The 17,015-nt window shown below is 42.9% G+C and overlaps 1 protein-coding gene across 1 annotated transcript in view; it reads right to left on the reverse strand.

The window, feature by feature from the left end:
- Positions 1-17,015, reverse strand: part of LOC115123347 (guanylate cyclase 1, soluble, alpha 2) — an 83,821-nt gene that overhangs the window by 27,079 nt on the left and 39,727 nt on the right. Inside the window, exons 5-6 of the mRNA XM_065024279.1 lie at positions 3,114-3,326; positions 2,650-2,922 (exon numbers count right to left, since the gene is read on the reverse strand). Of these exons, the coding sequence (XP_064880351.1) occupies positions 2,650-2,922; positions 3,114-3,326 (486 nt within the window). The remainder of the gene's footprint in view (positions 1-2,649; positions 2,923-3,113; positions 3,327-17,015) is intronic.

Raw genomic sequence — 17,015 nt, forward strand, 5'->3', positions numbered from 1 at the left:
AAGCGAAGGGTGAGGAGAGAGGAAGGGAAGGGAATTGTCTATCTGTGCTGGATCAAACCCTGGCGAAGGACGAGAGCTGATGTAGTGATGGAGGGGCGCATAGAGGGAGTGATGGTTGTTAATGGCTGGATAGAGGGAGGGATGGTTGTTAATGGATGGATAGAAGGAGTGATGGTTGTTAATGGATAGATAGAAGGAGTGATGGTTGTTAATGGATGGATAGAGGGAGTGATGGTTGTTAATGGATGGATAGAAGGAGTGATGGTTGTTAATGGATGGATAGAAGGAGTGATGGTTGTTAATGGATAGATAGAAGGAGTGATGGTTGTTAATGGATGGATAGAGGGAGTGATGGTTGTTAACGGACGCATAGAGGGAGTGATGGTTGTTAATGGATGGATAGAGGGAGTGATGGTTGTTAATGGATGGATAGAGGGAGTGATGGTTGTTAACGGACGCATAGAGGGAGTGATGGTTGTTAACGGACGCATAGACGGAGTGATGGTTGTTAACGGACGGATAGAGGGAGTGATGGTTGTTAATGGACGGATAGAGGGAGTGATGGTTGTTAATGGATGGATAGAGGGAGTGATGGTTTTTAATGGACGGATAGAGGGAGTGATGGTTGTTAATGGACGGATAGAGGGAGTGATGGTTGTTAATGGACGGATAGAGGGAGTGATGATTGTTAATGGACGGATAGAGGGAGTGATGGTTGTTAATGGACGGATAGAGGGAGTGATGATTGTTAATGGACGGATAGAGGGAGTGATGGTTGTTAATGGACGGATAGAGGGAGTGATGGTTGTTAATGGACGGATAGAGGGAGTGATGATTGTTAATGGACGGATAGAGGGAGTGATGGTTGTTAATGGACGGATAGAGGGAGTGATGGTTGTTAATGGATGGATAGAGGGAGTGATGGTTGTTAATGGGCGGATAGAGGGAGTGATGGTTGTTAATGGACGGATAGAGGGAGTGATGATTGTTAATAGACGGATAGAGGGAGTGATGGTTGTTAATGGATGGATAGAGGGAGTGATGGTTGTTAATGGACGGATAGAGGGAGTGATGGTTGTTAATGGACGGATAGAGGGAGTGATGATTGTTAATGGACGGATAGAGGGAGTGATGGTTGTTAATGGACGGATAGAGGGAGTGATGGTTGTTAATGGACGGATAGAGGGAGTGATGATTGTTAATAGACGGATAGAGGGAGTGATGGTTGTTAATGGACGGATAGAGGGAGTGATGGTTGTTAATGGACGGATAGAGGGAGTGATGATTGTTAATAGACGGATAGAGGGAGTGATGGTTGTTAATGGACGGATAGAGGGAGTGATGGTTGTTAATGGACGGATAGAGGGAGTGATGGTTGTTAATGGACGGATAGAGGGAGTGATGATTGTTAATGGACGGATAGAGGGAGTGATGGTTGTTAATGGACGGATAGAGGGAGTGATGGTTGTTAATGGACGGATAGAGGGAGTGATGGTTGTTAATGGACGGATAGAGGGAGTGATGGTTGTTAATGGACGGATAGAGGGAGTGATGGTTGTTAATGGACCCACTGGGCCTTGCTGTAATGCCACTCTGTCATGTAGCCAGTACTGACACACTCATGTTAGGCACCGTTACATTGGCCATTAATCAGTGTGTTTTTCCACATACGCACGCACACACACGTTTCTGATTTAAAACAACTTGATTGATCCTTGCATTTACCCACGGCAGCACCACTGTTCCTAGGCCGTCATTGAAAATAAGAATTTGTTCTTAACTGACTTGCCTAGTTAAAAAAATAATACAAATAAATAAATAAAATAAAATTACTCAATTGTACTAAACCTCTCCTATGTGGACAGATGACACAACAGGGTTGGAGTCAATTGTGAACAATAACTTTGAATTGGCCACACCCCACAGGAAGAACAATTTGAATATAATATGAATCAACTGAGATGTGAAACATGAAAGTTCATTAATTTGACAAATATTTTATAAAAAGGATATGCCACTTATTAATGCTAACAATACACATACCATATGAAATGTACATTTTATTATAACTGAAAGATGTTAAACAGTATTCTTCTTTGTCATGAGATGTTAGATTGTTCCCTTCCATACTGCAGTGTTTGATCTAATGCATTATGGGGAAAAAACGCATTTATTCTGATATTTCAAAACATTAAGGGAATTATTAATTATTATGGACAACCGACAACACGATCTTTCAATATTTCCAGACCACTGTAATTATTTAAAATTGTTAAAGAGAATGAGTTTTAAAGATGAAATGTTTCAACCTTATGCTAAATGGTAAAGGTAACCATGCATGAAGTCTAAATAAACATTGCTCTGGTGATGTGTGGAATAAATAATGCATTTCAATTTCATTGAATTTCATTGAATTAAATTCTAATTCCTTTCATTCAAATTCTGGTTCCTGTGGGGTGTGGCCAATTCAAATTCAATTCAAATAAAGTATTTGAATTGCAAATCAATTCAAATTATTTTTAAAATAATTTAATTGGAATTAAAGAACAATTCACAACTCAATTCAGAATCGACCTCAACCCTGACACATATAACACGCATGCACTGAGTGCACAGGATGTGCAGATGCAAACAGGTGTGTGTTCCTACCTTATACACATCCAGTATTCCACACTGGTAGTCGAAGCGTGTGTAGAGCTCGTTGAGCATGCTGATGACCTGCATGGGGGTACACTGGGCACACACTGCAGTGAAGCCCACGATGTCAGAAAACAACATGGTGACATCATCAAACTTCCTGGCGGGGACAGACTCCCCCTGCCACAGCTTCTGGGCCACGTCACCAGGAAAAATGGAGTAGAGAAGGTCTACTGTCCTCCTCTTCTCCTCTTCTAGAGCTTGGTGTGTATTTTCTAGAGTGGCCTGGGGAAGAGCAGAGGGATATAGTAGAATGAGGATGATGGAGTAAAGGTTTAGTGACCGATGCCTTGTCCTCTTCTTCTGAAGACGGATGAGTCCACGGCTGAATATCTACATGACAGAATAATAAGTATGAGCACACGTGTATGTGTGTGTGACTGTGTGTGTGTGTGCACGTGTGTGTGTGACTGTACCTTGAGTTTGTCCATCCTGTTCTTGAGGCCGTCCTGTGCCTTGGCCTGCTGTCCCACCAGTATGACATCACGCGTGGCGTCGTGGATGGGGATGTCTGACAGGTAGAGGCCCCTGCCCATCAGCTCCTCCAGCTTGTCCACCCGGGGGGAACCCAGGAACATCAGAGTAGAGGATTCTGGGACATGAATCATCTGACCCTTCACCTCCATCACCTGGTAAAGACAGAGAGAAAAAGAGAGAGATGGAGAGAGGGAGGGGGCAGAAGACAGGGTGAGAGAGAGAGATGGAGAGAGGGAGGGGGCAGAAGACAGGGTGAGAGAGAGAGATGGAGAGAGGGAGGGGGCAGAAGACAGGGTGAGAGAGAGATGGAGAGAGGGAGGGGGCAGAAGACAGGGTGAGAGAGAGAGATGGAGAGAGGGAGGGGGCAGAAGACAGGGTGAGAGAGAGAGATGGAGAGAGGGAGGGGCAGAAGACAGGGTGAGAGAGAGATGGAGAGAGGGAGGGGGCAGAAGACAGGGTGAGAGAGAGAGATGGAGAGAGGGAGGGGGCAGAAGACAGGGTGAGAGAGAGAGATGGAGAGAGGGAGGGGGCAGAAGACAGGGTGAGAGAGAGAGATGGAGAGAGGGAGGGGGCAGAAGACAGGGTGAGAGAGAGATGGAGAGAGGGAGGGGGCAGAAGACAGGGTGAGAGAGAGAGATGGAGAGGGGAGGGGGCAGAAGACAGGGTGAGAGAGAGAGATGGAGAGAGGGAGGGGGCAGAAGACAGGGTGAGAGAGAGAGATTGAGAGAGGGAGGGGGCAGAAGACAGGGTGAGAGAGAGAGATGGAGAGAGGGAGGGGGCAGAAGACAGGGTGAGAGAGAGAGATGGAGAGAGGGAGGGGGCAGAAGACAGGGTGAGAGAGAGAGATGGAGAGAGGGAGGGGGCAGAAGACAGGGTGAGAGAGAGAGATGGAGAGAGGGAGGGGGCAGAAGACAGGGTGAGAGAGAGAGATGGAGCGCGCGAGAGGGGGGAGAGAGATGGAGCGCGCGAGAGGGGGGAAGAGAGGTAAAGGAAAAAAAGAGAGGGGGAGAAGACAGGGCAAGAGAGGTAGAGAGAGAGAGAAAGAGGGGAGGAGAAGACAAAAAGACCAAGAGATAGAGAGGTAGAGAGAGGGGGAGAAGACGGAGAGAGAGAGGTTGAGAGGGGGGGGGGCGGGGGGAAGACAGGGAGAGGTAGAGAGAGAGAGAGGTAGAGAGGGGGGAGAGACAGAGGTTATTAATGTGATAAAGAGGTCAATGGAATGCAGACTGTGGGAAATACACATTTTGTTGTGTTACAAAGTGGGATTAAAATGTATATAATTGTCATTTTTCTGTCAACGATCTACACAAAGTACTCTGTCAATGTGGAAGAAACATTCGAACATATAAAAAAAACAGTAATACATCTTGAAGTATTCAACCTCGTGAGTCAATACATGTTAGTGATTTAGGAGATTCTGGATCTATCCCCCACGGAGGGGCGCATGCATGGCATTTCCATTATTTTGGTCAAACTCGTACCTGCTCTATAAACACAAGCATAGAAAGACTATTCAGAAACGTTAAGAGGATGTTGTAGTCCAAACACCACCTCCAGTTTTTTGAAGACCCTAATCCCCTTGACAATGAGAATGTAGTGCTGTACATTCCAACATCATCTAGGCTACAAATGAGATGTCGTCACCCATTCTCCCATACACACCAGATCAAGAGAACGCTGGCCCTGCGGCAATACATCCAACTGTAGCCTATAGACAATACAGGATTAAATGAAGATGTGTAGAGGATGGAAAACATCTCTCTGGCTCTCAGCTGACTGAAAGAAGTCAGGTTTGTCTGCTACTATATCTGTAGTTTAGTCTTTGGTTGCTCTGGTAGATTATATGAATGTATGAAAAACATTCTTGCCCAAGAAGAAAATATCTAAACAATAAAGTATTTGGACACACCTACTCATTCCACGTTTTTTCTGGATTTTAAAAAACAATTTTCTACATTGTAGAATAATAGCGAAGACATCAAACTATGAAATAACACATATTGAATCATGCAGTAACCAAAAATGTGTTAAACAAATCAAAATATATTTTATATTTGAGATTCTTCAAAGTAGCCACCCTTTGCCTTAATGACAGCTTTGCAGACTCCTAGCATCCTCTCTCGCACGCCCTCTCTGGTTCTCTCCCTCTCTCCCCGGTGTCAGATAGATTATTCCGCCTGTGACCCCACTGCAGCCTGATTTATTTATAGAACCCTCTCCTAGTTCTGCATAATGCACACAACCTACATCTACAGAGAAATAACACACACACACACCCTACATACAGTCTACAGAGATCGAACACAAACATGCACTACCTATATATAGTCTACAGAGAAATAACACACACACACACACACACACACACACACACACACACACACACACACACACACCCTACATACAGTCTACAGAGATCGAACACAAACATGCACTACCTATATATAGTCTACAGAGAGATAACACACACACCCTACATACAGTCTACAGAGATCGAACACAAACACACACTACCTATATATAGTCTACAAAGAGATAACACACACACACACACACCCTACATACAGTCTACAGAGATCGAACACAAACACACACTACCTATATATAGTCTACAGAGAGATAACACACACAATACCTACATATAGTCTACAAAAATCTAATACACACATTACATACATATAGTCTAGAGAGAGACAGAGTACTGCACACACACTTAGTTACGGAAAGTAGATACACACACACAGACAGTGCATTCGGAAAGTATTCAGAACCCTGGACTTTTCCCACATCTTGTTACGCCTTATTCTAAAATTGATTAGATTTGTTTTTCTCAATCTACACACAATACCCCATAATGACAAAGCAAAGTTTATTAAAAGTTTATATAAAAAAAATAAGAAATCCCTTATTTACATAAATATTCAGACCATTTGCTATGAAATTCTAAATTGAGCTCAGGTGCATCCATTGATCATCCTTGAGATGTTTCTACAACTTGATTGGAGTCCACCTGTGGGGAATTAAATTGATTGGACATGATTTGGAAAGGCACACACCTGTCTATATAAGGTCCCACAGTTGGCAGTGCATCTCAAAGCAAAAACCAAGCCACAAGGTTGAAGGAATTGTCCGTAGAGCTCCGAGACAGGATTGTGTCAAACCACCATGAGACTCTTCCTAGAGCAGGCTACCCGGCAAAACTGATCAATCGGGGGAGAAGGGCCTTGGTCAGGCAGCTGACCAAGAACCCCATGGTCACTCTAACAGAGCTCAAGAGTTCCTCTGTGGAGATGGGATAACCTTCTAGAAGGACATCTTTGCAGCACTCCACCAATCAGGCCTTTATGGTAGAGTGGCCAGACAGAAGCCCTTCCTCAGTAAAAGGCACATGACAGCCTGCTTGGAGTTTGCCAAAAGGCACCTAAAGACTCTCAGAACATGAGAAACAAGAATCGCTGGTCTGATGAAACCAAGATTGAACTCTTTGGCCTGAATGCCAAACGTCACGTATGGATGAAACCTGGCACCATCCCTACTGTGAAGCATGGTGGTGGCAGCATCATGCTGCAGGGATGTTTTTCAGTGGCAGGGACTGGGAGACTAGTCAGGATCGAGGGAAAGATGAACGGAGCAAAGTACAGAGAGATCCTTGATGAAAACCTTCTCCAGAGCGCTCAGGTCCTCAGACCTGGGTAAAGATTCACCTTCCAAAAGGACAATGACCCTAAGCACACAGCCAAGACAACGCAGGAGTAGCTTCGGGCTAAGTCTCTGATTGTCCTTCAGTGGCCCAGTCAGAGCCTGAACTTGAACCCGATCAAAAATCTCTGGAGAGACTTAAAAATAGCTGTGCAGCGACGCCCCCATCCAACCTGACAAAGCTTGAGAGGATCTGCAGAGAAGAATGGTAGAAACTCCCCAAATACAGGTGTGCCAAGCTTGTAGCGTCATACCCAAGAAGACTCAAGGCTGTAATCACTGCCAAAGGCACTTCAACAAAGTGCTGAGTAAAGGGTCTGAATACCTATGTACTTGCAAACATTTCTAAAAACCTATTTTTGCTTTGTCATTATGGGGTATTGTGTGTAGTTTGATGAGGGAGAAAAATATTTCAATCAATATAAAACAAGGCTGTAACATAACAAAATGTGGATAAAGTCAAGGGGTTTGAATACTTTCCGAATGCACTGTATACTGTACAGTCGCAGTGTGTATTGTGGGAGGATGTGACCAGGTGTTTTCTGTGGATGTGGCAGGCAGAGTGGGAGGAGTCACATGGCTGACACATTAATGGAAATCTCCATGGAGACGACAGGAATACCAGGAACACTCAGAAAATCCAAGCGACTGTGTCTCGGAAAACTACCCTCACACTTAACAGAAAGCTTACACACACACACTCATATTCATATTCAAACACATACAAGTATGAATTAATTGACACACAAACAATCACACACACAACCACTAATACACACACGTAAATGCACTTACCTATGTATGTAGAGTACTCCACCTGTATATAACATGTAGAGCACTGGTCATCAACCTTCTGAGTCAAGGTCACTTTCACAGTCAAAAAGCAAGCTGAGATCTATCGCTCAGAATTGTTTAAAACATAACTTTAAAAAAATGTCAAATTAACCTAATAAAAACAGTTGTGTAGGAATGATGTTTGTGAAGTAGGCCTAATAAATTATCACAGCATATTGGCTTAGGAAGGCCACCAAAAATTCTTAGATTTCCATCCCCAACTACAACATTTTCTGTCAAGATAGAACTGACAAAGGGAGAGGAGTTGCAATCTACTGCAGAGATAGCCTGCAAAGTTCTGTCATACTTTCCAGGTCTATACCCAAACAGTTCGAGCCTCTAATTTAAAAAATTAATCTCTCTCTGTTGTCGCCTGTTATAGACCCCCCTCAGCTCCCAGCTGTGCCCTGGACACAATATGTGAATTGATTGCCGCCCATCTATCTTCAGAGTTCGTTCTGCTAGGTGACCTAAACTGGGATATGCTTAACTTCTTATGTTATAGGGGACGCTTGCGTCTCACTTGGCCAAAAGCCAGGGAAAATGCAGCGCGGCAAATTCAAATAAAATGATATAAAAATCTAACTTTCATTAAATCACACATGAAAGATACTAAATTAAAGCTACACTTGTTGTGAATCCAGCCAACATGTCAGAAGGCTTTTCGGCGAAAGCATAAGAAGCTATTATCTGATGATAGCACAGCAGTAAACAAAGAGAGTAGCATATTTCAACCCTGCAGGCGCTACACAAAACACAGAAATAAAATATAAAACATGCCTTACATTTGGCACTTTAATATGTCCCATACCATCACAATTGGTCCTTTTGTTCGATTAATTCCGTCCATATACAGTGGGGAGAACAAGTATTTGATACACTGCCAATTTTGCAGGTTTTCCTACTTACAAAGCATGTAGAGGTCTGTAATTTTTGTCATAGGTACACTTCAACTGTGAGAGAGAGAATCTAAAACAAAAATCCAGAAAATTACATTGTATGATTAAGTAATTCATTAGCATTTTATTGCATGACATAAGTATTTGATACATCAGAAAAGCAGAACTTAATATTTGGTACAGAAACCTTTGTTTGCAATTACAGAGATCATATGTTTCCTGTAGTTCTTGACCAGGTTTGCACACACTGCAGTAGGGATTTTAGCCCACTCCTCCATACAGACCTTCTCCAGATCCTTCAGGTTTCGGGGCTGTCGCTGGGCAAAACGGACTTTCAGCTCCCTCCAAAGATTTTCTATTGGGTTCAGGTCTGGAGACTGGCTAGGCCACTCCAGGACCTTGAGATGCTTCGTATGGAGCCACTCCTTAGTTGCCCTGGCTGTCTGTTTCAGGTCGTTGTCATGCTGGAAGACCCAGCCACGGCCCATCTTCAATGCTCTTACTGAGGGAAGGAGGTTGTTGGCCAAGATCTTGCGATACATGGCCCCATCCATCCTCCCCTCAATACGGTGCAGTCGTCCTGTCCCCTTTGCAGAAAAGCATCCCCAAAGAATGATGTTTCCACCTCCATGCTTCACGGTTGGGATGATGTTCTTGGGGTTGTACTCATCCTTCTTCCTCCTCCAAACACGGCGAGTGAAGTTTAGACCAAAAAGCTCTATTTTTGTCTCATCAGACCACATGACCTTCTCCCATTCCTCCTCTGGATCATTCAGATGGTCATTGGCAAACTTCAGACGGGCCTGGACATGCGCTGGCTTGAGCAGGGGGACCTTGCGTGCGCTGCAGGATTTTAATCCATGACGGCGTAGTGTGTTACTAATGGTTTTCTTTGAGACTGTGGTCCCAGCTCTCTTCAGGTCATTGACCAGGTCCTGCCGTGTAGTTCTGGGCTGATCCCTCACCTTCCTCATGATCATTGATGCCCCACGAGGTGTGATCTTGCATGGAGCCCCAGACTGAGGGTGATTGATGGTCATCTTGAACTTCTTCCATTTTCTAATAATTGCGCCAACAGTTGTTGCCTTCTCACCAAGCTGCTTGCCTATTGTCCTGAAGCCCATCCCAGCCTTGTGCAGGTCTACAATTTTATCCCTGATGTCCTTATACAGCTCTCTGGTCTTGGCCATTGTGGAGAGGTTGGAGTCTGTTTGATTGAGTGTGTGGACAGGTTTCTTTTATACAGGTAACAAGTTCAAACAGGTGCAGTTAATACGGGTAATGAGTGGAGAACAGGAGGGCGTCTTAAAGAAAAACTAACAGGTCTGTGAGAGCCGGAATTCTTACTGGTTGGTAGGTGATCAAATACTTATGTCATGCAATAAAATGCAGATTAATGACTTCAAAATCATACAATGTGATTTTCTGGATTTTTGTTTTAGATTCCGTCTCTCACAGTTGGAGTGTACCTATGATTAAAAAAAATGACAGACCTCTACATGCTTTGAAAGTAGAAAAACCTGCAAAATCATCAGTGTTTCAAATACTTCTTCTCCCCACTGTATATCCAAAATGTCAATTTATTTGGCGCGTTTGATGCAGAAAAAAACAGCTTCCAAATTGCGCAAAGTCACTACAAAATATTTCAAAAGTTGCCTGTAAACTTTGCCAAAACATTTCAAACTACTTTTGTAATACAACTTTAGGTATTTTTAAACGTTAATAATCGATCAAATTGAAGACGGGTCAATCTGTTTTCAATAGAGGACGAGAGGAAACTAACGCTACTTTTCAAGTCTTGCGCAACTCTCAATAGTGTTACCCATTTCCTAGATGGTCGTACTTCTTCATTGCACAAAGGAATAACCTCAACCAAATTCCAAAGACTGGTGACATCAAGTGGAAGCGGTAGGAACTGAAAACAAGTGCCTAAGAAATATAGTTTCCCAATGAGAGATACTGAACAGACAGAGACCTAAAAAAAGCAAACATCTGAACGGTTAGTCCTCGGGGTTTTGCCTGCTACATAAGTTCTGTTATACTCACAGACATGATTCAAACAGTTTTAGAAACGTCATAGTGTTCTCTATCTAAATCTATTAATATTATGCATATCTTATATTCTTGGCATGAGTAGCAGGAAGTTGAAATTGGGCACGCTATTTATCCAAAAGTGAAAATGCTGCCTCCTATACCTTAAGAAGTTAACACCCCGGCCGTCCTATCTAAGATAGATGCCCTCAATCTCACACAAATTATCAAGGAACCCACCAGGTACAACCCTAAATCCATAAACATGGGCACCCTCAAAGATATTATCCGGACCAACTTGCCACCCAAACACCTCTGCTGTTTTAAATCAGGATCTCAAATATCACTGCTTCATTGCCTGAATCCGTTATGGGTCTGCAGTCAAACGACCACCCCTCATCACTGTCAAACGCTCCCTAAAGCACTTCTGCGAGTATAGGCCTTTCTAATTGACCTGGCCCGGGTATCCCGGAACGATATTGACCTCCTCCCGTCAGTAGAGGATGTCTGGTTGTTCGTTAAAAGTAATTTCCTCACCATCTTAACACAGTGTCCAAAGAAGGGCCAGATGTATACAAAATGGTGTTGTCTGCGTAGAGGTGGATCAAGGAATCACCCACAGCAAGAGCGACATCGTTGATATATACAGAGAAAAGAGTCAGCCTGAGAATTGAACTCTGTGGTACCCCCATAGAGACTGCCAAATGTCCGGACAACAGGCCCTCCGATTTGGCACACTGAACTCTATCTGAGAAGTAGTTGATGAACCAGGTGAGGTATTAATTTGGGAATCCAAGGCCGTTGAGTCTGCTGATAAGAATACGGTGATTGATAGAGTCGAAAGCCTTGGCCAGGTCGATGAAGACGGCTGCACAGTACTGTCTTTTATTGCTAGTGTTTATGACATTGTTTAGGACCTTGAGCGTGGCTGAGGTACACCATTGACCAGCTCGGAAACCGGATTGCACAGCGGAGAAGGTACAGTGGGATTTGAAAAGGTCAGTGATCTGTTTGTTAACTTGGCTTTCGAAGACTTTGGAAAGGCAGGGCAGGATGGATATAGGTCTGTAACAGTTTGGGTCTAGAGTGTTACCCTCTTTGAAGAGGGGGTTGACCGCGACAGCTTTCCAATGTTTAGGAATCTCGGACGATACGAAAGAGAGGTTGAACAGACTAGTAATAGGGGTTGCAACAATGGCGGCGGATCATTTTATAAATAGAGGGTCCAGGTTGTCTAGTGATTTGTACGGGTCCAGGTTTTGCAGCTCTTTCAGAATATCTGCTATCTGGATTTAGGTGAAGGAGAAGCTGGGTGTCAAGGGATGATACTGGAGAGGCGAAGCAGGTACGGGGAGTCAAACATTTAATAGGGAACGGACATAGAACGAGACAGGAACAGCATCAGCACAGGGGGAACAAAGACAAATTACAATCAATGCAGGCAGTGGGGAACAGAGTAGGGAACTGACAAATATTGGGGAGGTAATAAACAGGTGATGAGGAACTGACAAATATTGGGGAGGTAATAAACAGGTGATGAGGAACTGACACATATAGGGGAGGTAATAAACAGGTGATGAGGAACTGACACATATAGGAGAGGTAATAAACAGGTGATGAGGAACTGACACATATAGGGGAGGTAATAAACAGGTGATGAGGAACTGACACATATAGGAGAGGTAATAAACAGGTGATGAGGAACTGACACATATAGGGGAGGTAATAAACAGGTGATGAGGAACTGACACATATAGGAGAGGTAATAAACAGGTGATGAGGAACTGACACATATAGGGGAGGTAATAAACAGGTGATGAGGAACTGACACATATAGGGGAGGTAATAAACAGGTGATGAGGAACTGACACATATAGGAGAGGTAATAAACAGGTGATGAGGAACTGACACATATAGGAGAGGTAATAAACAGGTGATGAGGAACTGACAAATATTGGGGAGGTAATAAACAGGTGATGAGTGAGTCCAGGTGAGTACAATATCCTGGAGGGCACCAGGGGGGGGAAGAGTGGGAGCAGGCGTGACACTGGAGGGGCTTGGGCAAGTAGCTGCGGGGGGTGCGGAGCTGTTGGCCGAGGTTGGGGTAGCCAGGAGAAAAGCATGGCCAGGCGTAGAGAAATGCATTATCGTGGATTTATTGGGAGTGACAGTGTTTCCTAGCATCAGTGCAGTGGGCAGCTGGGAGGAGGTGCTTTTATTCTCCATGGACTTTAGTGTCCCAAACCTTTTGGAGTTAGCCTTTGCTTTCCTAACTGTGTGTATTGGTTCCTGAAAATGTGCAAATCGCGGGGAGCTTCAATGCCATACAACACTCCTTCTGTGGCCTCCAACTGCTCTTAAACGCTAGTAAAACTAAATGCATACTTTTCAACCAATCGCCAGACTAGCATCACTACTCTAGAAGGTTCTGACTTAGAATATGTGGACAACTACAAATACCTAGGTGTCTGGTTAGACTGTAAACTCTACTTCCAGAATCATATTAAGCATCTCCAATCCGAAATGAAATCTATAATTGGCTTCCTATTTCGCAACAAAGCCCCCTTCACTCACGCTGCTAAATTTTGAACACATCTGGCTCTTGTTTTGAACACAGCATTAGTCTCAGCAGAGGGAGGGAGAGAGCAGCAAAGGGTTTGGATTAGAGGTCGACCGATTCATCGCAATGGCCGATTAATTAGGGGCGATTTCAAGTTTTCAAAACAATCGGAAATAGGTATTTTTGGGCGCCAATTTGTCAATTTAATTTATTTTTTTATACCTTTATTTAACTAGGCAAGTCGGTTAAGAACACATTCTTATTTTCAATGACGGCCTAGGAACGGTGGATTAACTGCCTTGTTCAGAGGCAGAATGACAGATTTTCACCTTGTCAGCTCGGGGGACCCATTCTTGCATGCTTACAGTTAACTAGTCCAACGCAATAACGACCTGCCTCTCTCTCGTTGCACTCCACAAGGAGACTGCCTGTTACGTAAATGCAGTAAGCCAAGGTAAGTTGCTAGCTAGCATTAAACTTATCTTATAAAAAACAATCAATCATAATCACTAGTTAACTACACATGGTTGTAATTGTCATTATTACAATCCTTTAAAAAAAATGTTTATTTCATTTTATAAATCGTCCGATTAATTGGTATGGGCTTTTTTGGTCCTCCAATAATCGGTATCGGTGTTGAAAAATGATAGTTGGTCGACCTCTAGTCCGCATCTCATGTTCCCTGCTCTGTTCTTCCATTCCTCCAGTGAGACTGACCAGAGAGAGGGGCACCGTCTTCCACCTGATGGTGAAATTCGAGTCGCACCGCATCTGCCTCAGGCACAAATTCATGTTGTTCCTATGACCAGAGAAAGTTAAATATTCCTTGATATTAAAATAGACACGACGAGCTCCAAATAATAATAAAAATGCAGGGCTGTCGATACACTTTGCTACTCATTCATTGCAGCTGCAGGGCGAGTAAGGAGAACCATGTTTTATAATAGTGCAGAATAAAACATGAACTCACTCATAAACAGCAGTTCTTTTCTGTATTCCTTTGACATTCTCTCTCTGGTCAAAGTTTTCAAAGTTAGGACATCTTACATAGGCTAGAATGTGGCCAGGGTCGTGGAAGCTGTAGGCAAGGTGATTTGAGCTATCTGATTGGCCAGCGCAGTAGGCACACTCAATTTAGCCACAGATCTCCCCGTCCACAGGGTAGGTGGAGTTTCTCTTATCAGACAAATTAAATGGTTGTAAAACGGAACACTTTGCCTACCCAGTGTGCAGAGCTTCTGAATCAAGTGCACCTACCTTAAACAGCACATCAAGAATAACTAAAAAAAGAGTGCAACCCTTATCAAAGACAACTCTGTGTCTTTATCAAAGACAACTCTGTGTCTTTATCAAAGACAACTCTGTGTCTTTATCAAAGACAACTCTGTGTCTTTATCAAAGACAACTCTGTGTCTTTATCAAAGACAACTCTGTGTCTTTATCAAAGACAACTCTGTGTCTTTATCAAAGACAACTCTGTGTCTTTATCAAAGACAACTCTGTGTCTTTATCAAAGACAACTCTGTGTCTTTATCAAAGACAACTCTGTGTCCTTATCAAAGACAACTCTGTGTCTTTATCAAAGACAACTCTGTGTCCTTATCAAAGACAACTCTGTGTCTTTATCAAAGACAACTCTGTGTCTTTATCAAAGACAACTCTGTGTCTTTATCAAAGACAACTCTGTGTCTTTATCAAAGACAACTCTGTGTCTTTATCAAAGACAACTCTGTGTCTTTATCAAAGACAACTCTGTGTCCTTATCAAAGACAACTCTGTGTCTTTATCAAAGACAACTCTGTGTCTTTATCAAAGACAACTCTGTGTCTTTATCAAAGACAACTCTGTGTCCTTATCAAAGACAACTCTGTGTCTTTATCAAAGACAACTCTGTGTCTTTATCAAAGACAACTCTGTGTCCTTATCAAAGACAACTCTGTGTCTTTAACAACTCTGTGTCTTTATCAAAGACAACTCTGTGTCCTTATCAAATACAACTCTGTGTCTTTATCAAAGACAACTCTGTGTCCTTATCAAAGACAACTCTGTGTCCTTATCAAAGACAACTCTGTGTCTTTATCAAAGACAACTCTGTGTCTTTATCAAAGACAACTCTGTGTCTTTATCAAAGACAACTCTGTGTCTTTATCAAAGACAACTCTGTGTCTTTATCAAAGACAACTCTGTGTCCTTATCAAATACAACTCTGGGCCTTTATCAAAGACAATCCTGTGTCCTTATCAAAGACAACTCTGTGTCCTTATCAAAGACAACTCTGTGTCTTTAACAACTCTGTGTCTTTATCAAAGACAACTCTGTGTCCTTATCAAATACAACTCTGTGTCCTTATCAAAGACAGCTCTGGGCCTTTATCAAAGACAACTCTGTGTCCTTATCAAAGACAACTCTGTGTCTTTATCAAAGACAACTCTGTGTCTTTATCAAAGACAACTCTGTGTCTTTATCAAAGACAACTCTGTGTCCTTATCAAATACAACTCTGTGCCTTTATCAAATACAACTCTGTGCCTTTATCAAATACAACTCTGTGTCCTTATCAAAGACAACTCTGTGTCCTTATCAAAGACACCTCTGTGTCTTTATCAAAGACAACTCTGTGCCTTTATCAAAGACAACTCTGTGTCCTTATCAAATACAACTCTGTGTCCTTATCAAAGACAACTCTGGGCCTTTATCAAAGACAGCTCTGTGTCCTTATCAAAGACAACTCTGTGTCCTTATCAAAGACACCTCTGTGTCTTTATCAAAGACAACTCTGTGTCCTTATCAAATACAACTCTGGGCCTTTATCAAAGACAACTCTGTGTCCTTATCAAAGACAACGCTGTGCCTTTATCAAATACAACTCTGTGTCCTTATCAAATACAACTCTGTGTCCTTATCAAATACAACTCTGTGTCCTTATCAAATACAACTCTGTGTCTTTATCAAAGACAGCTCTGTGTCTTTATCAAAGACAACTCTGTGTCCTTATCAAAGACAACGCTGTGCCTTTATCAAAGACAACTCTGTGTCCTTATCAAATACAACTCTGGGCCTTTATCAAAGACAACTCTGTGTCCTTATCAAAGACAACGCTGTGCCTTTATCAAAGACAGCTCTGTGTCTTTATCAAAGACAACTCTGTGTCCTTATCAAAGACAACGCTGTGCCTTTATCAAAGACAGCTCTGTGTCCTTATCAAATACAACTCTGTGTCCTTATCAAAGACAACTCTATGTCCTTATCAAAGACAACTCTGTGCCTTTATCAAAGACAGCTCTGTGTCCTTATCAAATACAACTCTATGTCCTTATCAAAGACAACGCTGTGCCTTTATCAAAGACAGCTCTGTGTCCTTATCAAAGACAACTCTGTGCCTTTATCGTTGGCTTTTCTATCAAATACAACTCTGTGTCCTTATCAAAGACAACGCTGTGCCTTTATCAAAGACAGCTCTGTGTCTTTATCAAAGACAACGCTGTGCCTTTATCAAAGACAGCTCTGTGTCCTTATCAAAGACAACGCTGTGCCTTTATCAAAGACAGCTCTGTGTCCTTATCAAATACAACTCTGTGTCCTTATCAAAGACAACGCTGTGCCTTTATCAAAGACAGCTCTGTGTCCTTATCAAAGACAACTCTGTGCCTTTATCGTTGGCTTTTCTACAGAAATGTTTGGTGATTGCTGATGTAGAGTATGCACACATGCATGCATGCACAAGCACACACACGCACACAGACCGACCAGGGGCTGTTCTGCCGGCCTTGTTGTGAGTCTCCCTGCTTTAACTCAGTTAACTCCTGTTCCCATCTCCCT

The sequence above is a fragment of the Oncorhynchus nerka genome, linkage group LG11 (assembly GCF_034236695.1).
Source record: "Oncorhynchus nerka isolate Pitt River linkage group LG11, Oner_Uvic_2.0, whole genome shotgun sequence".
Classification (NCBI taxonomy): Eukaryota; Metazoa; Chordata; class Actinopteri; order Salmoniformes; family Salmonidae; genus Oncorhynchus; species Oncorhynchus nerka.